Consider the following 8,425-nt stretch of genomic DNA (forward strand, 5'->3'; position numbering starts at 1 on the left):
GTGTGTGTGTGTGTGTGTGTGTGTGCATGTAGTCACACATGCCTCGTCGCATGTGTGCTTCGGCTCTAAAAATCACAGCTGTGGATTCTGTGACCCAGGTCAGTGAGTGGCAGGAAAACCTGCACGTTCTGTGACACCCCGCTGGGAAAGGGAGCAGCCATGATCATCGAGTCCCTGGGGCTCTGTTATCATTTGGGCTGTTTCAAGGTGAGAGCCGGGGACTCCTTTCGCCACGGCGGAGAGTGTCGTCTGCACGCCTTTGTTTGCTGATCTTCACAGACTAACTCGGTCGATCTGAACTTGTTTTCCTCGTTCTATTAACTCTGGTGGGCTGGGGGATTCGGGGGAATATCCTGATTTCTTCCCAGCAGCTCAAACTTTTTAGCTCTCTACTTATCCGGGGACTTTGACCTTCAATCAGATCTGATCTCCTGCACCCGTGTTGTTACTTTCTGTCGTGATGCATGTCCTGCGACTACTCCAATCATTTGTGTTTGAATGAATACGGCCTTCGGTCTGTCTGTCTGTCTGTCTGTCCACATCACAGCCTCTGTGGCTCTCTTTACCTCTCCTCTCTCTCTCTCTAAACCCACACAGTGCATCGACTGCAAGTCCGACCTCGGAGGCACGGAGGCCGGGGCCGAAGTCAGAATACGAAACAAGCAACTCTTCTGTAACACCTGCTACATGCGAGTCAAAAGTAAGAAATCGATCTGGTTCGTGCCACATTCGTTTTTCTTTTACATTAAATTACGATGTTCCATTTTTGTTTTGTTTTGTTTTTTTTAGCTAGCCAGCCAACATCCATGTGATGCAGGCGTGCTGCAGCAGATCGACGAGGAGACTACATGTGACAACAACCCATGAACTTTAAAGTGAAAGCCGTTGCAATAATAAGCCAGACCTCTGGTGTCTTTAATTGTACTGATGAGATAAAGATTTCAAAAGAAGTTATCTGCTTTTATCATGATCTCGTATGACGCATTATAACTGTACAAATGTTCTACGTTCCCTATCTATTATATATTATTATTATTGTTATTATTTTTTTTATGTTTTAGCCATAAATCTGTCTCTGAGAGATTCCAGGAGAGCTTGCTTTTCCGACTTCGTTTAGACAGATTTTGTAAACGTGGTGAGAGAAACCTGCAGGATCATGCTTCTTTTCTATGCGTGTCTGGTGGTATTAATTTGCCCATTAGGTGGGGGGGGAGGGGAAGGTATGCTTTCCATGCGTATGTGGCTTTGTATTTGTGAGAGACATAGGAAATGAAATCATTAGGATTCTCTGATGCATCGTGTTTGAAAATGACGGCCTGCTGTGACCGCACTTTTTATGCTAAGACTTCACGTCATTCTGTACTGAATTAAGGCAAAGAATAACTCTGTAAATAAATGACTAAATCCTCAGTTGGGACGTGTCTGGGGTGTTTTGTTCTGCTTTTGAAAAGCATACGGGGCAAAAGTATTTACACCCTTTGACTTTTTTTTTTTTTTTTACATTTGGTCACTTTCCAGTTACAGACTTCAGTGTGTTTTATTAAGATTGTAAAGAGGACGGGAGGGAAAAACTAAAAGGGAATTCGTACTCGGCTCACTCTGAGTCAAAACAGACAAAAATGGACGTCACACTTTTTCATTTTTAGTTTGTAATCCCTTTGACTTTTGCAACGTGTAAAATGTGGAAAAGTTCTGAGGTTATTAATACTTTTGCGAGGTAATTTAGTGCGATGATATTTTAGAATACGATGCGATGGTTTTCCAGCCTCTTGGTTGGTATCTGAAATCATTACTCTCATCCTCTTTTTTTTTCTTTTTTTCCTGTCTGTCGCTCCTGTTCTGTGCTTCTCTGCAGAGCGATGCTCATAATGAAAGGAATCTCAATGAGCTCTTTTTTTTTCTTTGCTAAGGTTCAGAGGGCCAGCATGCTCTGAGTTTCCCAAAGCCAATTTGTCATGCATATTTTATTCAGTGCACATGCATTGCACTTGATTATACTTTGATAGGCTCCCCCCAGCCCCCTCTCGCATATTCCTTTGTTCCTGCCTTTCCGCAGGTGTATTTTGTGAACGTCCATATTTAGTCTGCAGCTCCCAATTGCATTTACAATACAAGGTAAAAGACAGTGGAAATGAGCTCCATTCAGGCAATTTTACTTTGAGGAAATAGCTTAGACCGAGCATTGATTTCTCTGTATTCTCTGAGGTGAAGCACAAACAGTCCTTGGAGGCGGACGTCTTAAATTCTTGGATTCTTTTTTTAGATCTCTCTTGGCGCTTCTATTGCAGAGAGATTTTAGTTTTGAAAGGAGCCAAGCACAGCTGAAATGCTGGCTGGGAAATCTAAAGTCATCCAAAATAGGTGTCCCATGTTTTTTTTGTTTTTTGATCTTTCTTTTAAAGCCAGAGCCAGCTTGTTACAGAGCAGAATCGAAGAGTGTGTGTGTGTCTGTGTGTTTGAGCACAAAGGGAAGCAGGATGCTTCTCATTTAGGTGTACTTATTAAAAACCTTGCTCTCTTAACTGATCATCTTTTTCATTTTGATACTTTCACTCCCTTTATTTCAGTTTTTAAGGTTTAACTCCCATAGATCAATAACTTCACTCATTTCAACACCCGTCCTTGAAAATTGTCTTGTTTCATTATTTAGATTGGCCTTAAGGGGGCAGTGTAGGGTAAGATTTTTTTTTTTTTTTCCACCAAAACAGACTGAATTGATATTTTAGCTGCAGCTGAGTGACAGCTGCTGTTGGTTGCACCACATATGCAAATGCATGACATTTACATAACATATTTTCTGAGACGAGCTAGTGCAATTGAAACACAGCAAATCAAACAAACAGTTTAATCTACAGCAAACCAAAATATTATGCTGCTTCTAATTTGCAACATATTCTGACTTCAGCTGTCACTAGCTTAGACATCTGGTTTTGGTTTTGGTGCTTTCACAATTAAAAAGCACACTTTCGACACGGTGACAGATATGCAATCATCTTCCAGGTTGCACATCCTGCCCCAGACGGAATGCCTCTCTGAATCAGGAGAAGCCATCAGGCTAATTTACATGCAGCTTAAACTGATGCTATAATTAGACATTTAATTGCAGACACAGTCTCCAAAGACCTGTTGCTACAGCTCACTGCATACATATTCTGCACCTCCAGTTGGCAACGGGGACTAAAGAAAATGCCCTTCCAGTAAATCTGTAAATACTCGGCGCATCAAGGAGGATCTTTCAATCTTGGTCTTTAGGTCTCACTGGAGAGGCTTTCGCATTAAGACGTGTGACAATTTTGTAAATTTCTTGAAAGTTTAAAAGACAAAACCGCAAATTGTTGGCAATGTCAGCCTTTTTTTTTATTTCATTGGGACAAAATTATCCAAGTCAAAAAATACGATGTCAGAAGACAGTTTTGTAGAAGAAAATGGTAACATTGAATTCAATGTGGGTGGGTGGGTGGGTGTGTGTGTGTGTATCAGATTATTATTACAAAAATACTACTACTTTAAGTAGTACGTCTGATAATGACAATAATCAAGCCTAATAATTCTATAAGATCAAATATAATACTCTAACATGTAACTAAATACAATTTCTATTAGTTCTTTATCCACACCCTCGACAGCATAAAATGTCACATAAACTGTAATAATGTTGTTATAAAGCTAGTCCTTAAGGCACAAAGCATATAATAGGACATAATAACCCACTTTCAACTGCAAATTTTAAAGGTTCAAATTTATCACTGAAAACTAAATGTGCATCGTTCATTTTTTCTACTCTGTTGCACAAATCCAGGAAGCTATTTGACCCACAAAATAACAGTGATATAGAACTGTGCAGACAACAGTTGCTGATAAGCCACCATACATGTAACGTACGCACAAATAGTCTCAGTAAATCTTCTGGACGTGTTTGTGCAAAACGTCCCACCGGTGCTCAATCTGGGGAAATCGGCGGCCAAGTCAAGACCTCAAACTTGTTGTTGTGGTCCATGTTTTAATCTGGCTCAGGTCAAAACTGTTCTGAGTCTAGTCTCTTCAACATTTTGTCCTCTACCAGATTTACCAGCTTCAGCTTCCAGTAGTCATGTGTTGCCTGAGCAGCTGCGTGTTTAGGTATTAGTCATACAAGCTCGATAACAATCAACAGAACTTTCTAGTTTGAGACGGAAAAAGTAGTTTCTTTGCTAATTACCAACATATTATTAGTTCTCGTCTGCGAGCACGCACATATTTTTTCCAACTTTTATCGGGATTATTGATCTGTGACCTTTGGCGAAGCGAGGGAAGGATCAGTTTAGATCCCTACTTGTCTTCATTAAAAATGCTGCCTCTAATCCCCCACTCACAAAAGGGCAGCGCTCATTCAAAGGAGTCTCGACCTTATAAAAGAGGTGTGTTTGCTTGCTTTTTTTTTTTTTTTTGTCTGTTCGGCTCAGCTTATTTATCCAGCGCCCATTCCCAGAAATTATCATCTCAAGGAAACTTCACGAAAAAAATGTATTCCCAGTTATAAAGAATCCTGTTCGGGCCTTCTTCGGTTCGTCTCATTAAACCTGTTCATATAGTCAAGTTCAAATCTGGTTACAAAATAATTATAGTCACTTGATGATTTGGACACCTGGTAAAAAGCCAATTGTCAGTAAATCTTTGATCAGCGTGGAGCAATCCCTCCTCCTGAGCAAGCATGTGGCAACAGTGGAGAGGAACTACTTCCTGTTAAGAAGAAGAAAGTTCCAGCAGTATCAGGCCTCACAAAAGCTTCCATTTGTCATTACTATCTGGGTGTTAAAAGCACAGGAAGGAGACACACACACACAAAAAAAAACACTTGACTAGGAGTACTTTCTACGAGGAAAAGACCCTGTATGCTTTATGTCAGCAGTAGTTATGTCATTGAATGTTTGAAAATGCTGACATTTGTTTCCTTTTTTTAAGTGTACATACACAAATTGTAGAAAAACGTGTTATCACTACTTTTGCCTTGGTCGCCTTTAATAGCCATTCGCCTAATATCAAAAGGAAATGCCATTAAATGTCCAGAGAAGGTTGGCTGTGGACGTTTGGCGAACGTCTGGCAGAAGTCCCGCCAACGTTCACCTAATGTCCGCAGCTGAAGTCTTCCGGATGCCTAATGGTGTTTCATTTTGACGTTCGGAGAAGCAGACCTACGGTCACCAAAAATTCACAGCAACGTTCAGGGGACGTCGTCTGAACATTCACTGGTAGGAAGGAAATGCTCCGTCAATGGCACCATCCACAACAGAGATGCATCTGAACACAGAAGCACTGAGTCATGACTCCATTCTATGAAAATGTAAAACAAAGAAAAAAATCACACATAGTTCATGACAGCAGCACCGCCATCGATGACTGACGCTAAACTGCTGAATTGTGAATCGCTGGGCGAAGCGTAAAGGAAATGTGAATTGAGCCTTCTACATTTTCTACTTTGTGTATTCCAGCGGACTTGGTCTGCCTGAAAACAACCAAGAGAATAATTAATTTAAGTGAAGAAATGATAAAAGAAACTCCCTACTCACCCATCTTTGCTTCCCCCCTGCAACCATGTTATAATCAGGAATAATAATGTGCCAGAAATTCTGCTTGCGACCTTAAAGAACACTCTTTTTTCTTCTTCCTCTTCTTCTTTTCTCCCCTTTACGTCTTAAACACTGTAAGGAACACTATTCCTGGTGATAAGATGCCTTTGAGTTGCTTTTTGCAGTTGGCAGGCGGGAAGAGAGGGAGTGTTACATGGCTGTAAAATGATAAGCCTCCGTGGTCCCAGCTGGGGCACCCAGATATGTTTGAGACTGCTTAGTGCCTTGGGTGACAGGGGACCAAGTTTTCTATACTGATATTAATTCATCCTGCCTCAGTACTACAGCAGAGCATGAGCTAGAATACAGATTCTTTGTTAAGTGTTTTCTCCTCTTTATTTGATGCTTTGACCATGGACAAGGACTGTAAAAGACCAATCACTTAACAAAACTGAATTTATCTACGTGAAGAATAATGCGCTAGAACCACGTTGGTGTTTGCAGTATGTTTTACAGCAGTATGTGGACAGAAAGCCTTACCTGCAGTTGTGGCTTGCTCCGGCGCTGACCTTCTGCAGATTCCCAGTCGTTTAACCACACAAAGTTCAAACGTGCCGATCGGGATTGAAGTTAATTGGAATATGTGCTGACAGACGATTCGCTGTGAAGTGCAATGCGAGCTGTGATTTAACCAGGCACCAACAACCTCCAGCCCACTGCGTTTTTACACATCAGCTGACGGACGACAGATAAAATATCACATTTCCTGCAGACTTTTTTTTTTTTTTCCTAATTGCCTTTCCAAACTCACGTTTAGGATCCTGCACAGCATCGCAGACGTTTGCCTCAATTTCTACTGGAGAATTACATTTTTAAGATGCAAAATTCACGATTTGCTCCCTTTCATTTAATTCCCCTGTTTTATGTTGGTCATCAACCGATTGGTCGGTTTATATCACTCTTTAAGTCCTTCTCGGTTCTGCATCACTTTTTGCTCAAGTTTCTAAAATGCAAACCTCAAAATATCACGAAAGTTTAGTGACTTTCAAAATATCTCCACTTATCTAGCAATCTACCTTGAACAAACCCTCTATTTGCATTATTCATCAAAACTCTAAATTATTTGTCCAGTACATTTGATTTCACATAAATTATACCCAGAATTAAGCACCACATTTGACCTCATGGTACATGAAAATCAGTACAGAGCTGCCTTCATTTAAATGAATGAACCATTCATTCAAATGAATGTTTGGCTGTACCAGAAAGTTCTCCATGAGATTTTTTTTTTTTACTCACATTTCACAGTGAAAGCCGTGGTCTGCAAACTGGAGGAATCTCATTGTCAAAATATATCAGCCGTCTGGGAGAAAAAAAAGACAAGAATTGCTAAGGGAGTAGATACAACAGAAAACTGATAAAAAGATAAGAAAAGAACTTGTAAGGGAGGCTGTCAAGAGGCCCATTGCAACATTAAAGAAGGCGCAGATAATAATGTCAGATTCAAGTGATAAAATCGCCCATATTTGTCATGTGAGGAGTGAAAGACTGGAGCCTTTTCTGACGAAATGTGACACGATCTGATGAATTACAGGTTAAGACTTTTAGCCTAAATCTCCAAATTAAATCACAGCTAAACTCCTGCTGTGAGGAAGCTTCAGGTCTGTAGCTATGTTTGAATCTGTACCTGAATGTGTTTGAGCTAGTTCTTTTTGGAGGTATTGAAATAAATTCAACCAAAGTGGGTTGACGTTCCTTTTGTTTAAAGACTTAGCGCAATAAAATTAAACTGAATTATTTTAAAATGATAAATATTCTCGCCATTGTGCAAATTTTGTCTGACCTCCGATTTAGGCTTTTACGAGTTTTGATATATAACATAAAATTAATTAGGAGGAGACAAAACCATACATGTATCTCACTAATTAAACAGAGCAAACCTCAACTCACTTAATTACATAATAATAAGTCACAGACAGTCATTACAAGAACATGGAATAGAGGGAAAAGATGAATATGTCCCCATGGATAGGACGAGCTGTTAACCTTTGCTTATTGTTTCCCAGATGAATTACAAACTCCAATATGCCATCATGAAGTTACATGTTTTGCTTTTTTGTTTGTTTTTTTCATCTGTGTTAACCTTTTAAAACTAATGATGGAGGGGAAATTATCTTGCTGACTATGTTAAGTCAGACAAAGAGTGCGGGCATAACAGAAAAGATGAACAGTGCAGGACCCACTAGTAGGTGGAGAGACGACGAGTCGAGTCACAAACGGGCTGAGGTCAGGCGAGGGTCAAATGTCAGCTGTGCAAAACCTGACTTAAAAAAAACCCGAGAGCTGATGGATCCATTGAAGGGCAGAGTCACACTCTGTGAGCCTGAAGGGAGACATGGAAAGTGACTGTGCATGAGTGCTGCTCATTCTCACCTGAATGCAGTACTCCCAGGATCCAGTTTTGTGCCGCTCACTCGCTCACTCGCTCTCCCTCTCTCTCTTTTTCTCTCCGGGAGTCACCATATGGCCAGCGCAGTAATCCTCTTTCTAGCCTGAAGCCAGCCTGAGGCTGAAACAGCCTGGATAACTCGCACTGACTGGAGCAGCTTCGCTCTCTCTGTTTCAGAGAAGAATTTAAGAACTCAACACACTGCAATCCGTCTTCCCTCGTTCGCTTTGCAACCCGCGTTTTAGCATCAAGTGGTAAATTATTAAACAATTTACCCCTACTGGGATCAATATCTCTTTGGGCTCCTCCAAAAATAGCATCTTTTTTTATTATTATTATTTAGAAGTCATTCCAGCTGTGTATACACATATAGGAATATGTATACACACACACACACACACACACACACACACACACACACACACACACA

The 8,425-nt window shown here is 40.5% G+C and overlaps 1 protein-coding gene across 12 annotated transcripts in view; it reads left to right on the forward strand.

Moving 5' to 3' along the window:
* The window catches only part of lmo7a (LIM domain 7a), a 59,515-nt gene extending 58,105 nt beyond the window's left edge, over positions 1-1,410 (forward strand). For 11 of the 12 annotated variants that reach the window (XM_017302097.1, XM_017302070.1, XM_017302068.1 and 8 more), the window contains 3 exons: positions 99-207; positions 598-700; positions 790-1,410. In XM_017302097.1, coding sequence (XP_017157586.1) covers positions 99-207; positions 598-700; positions 790-812 — 235 coding nt within the window. In that variant the 3' untranslated portion in view covers positions 813-1,410. The remainder of the gene's footprint in view (positions 1-98; positions 208-597; positions 701-789) is intronic. The other variant, XM_017302076.1, reaches the window with a different exon arrangement.
* Positions 1,411-8,425: the final 7,015 nt, after the last annotated feature.

Source organism: Poecilia reticulata, linkage group LG2 (assembly GCF_000633615.1).
Source record: "Poecilia reticulata strain Guanapo linkage group LG2, Guppy_female_1.0+MT, whole genome shotgun sequence".
Taxonomy (NCBI): Eukaryota; Metazoa; Chordata; class Actinopteri; order Cyprinodontiformes; family Poeciliidae; genus Poecilia; species Poecilia reticulata.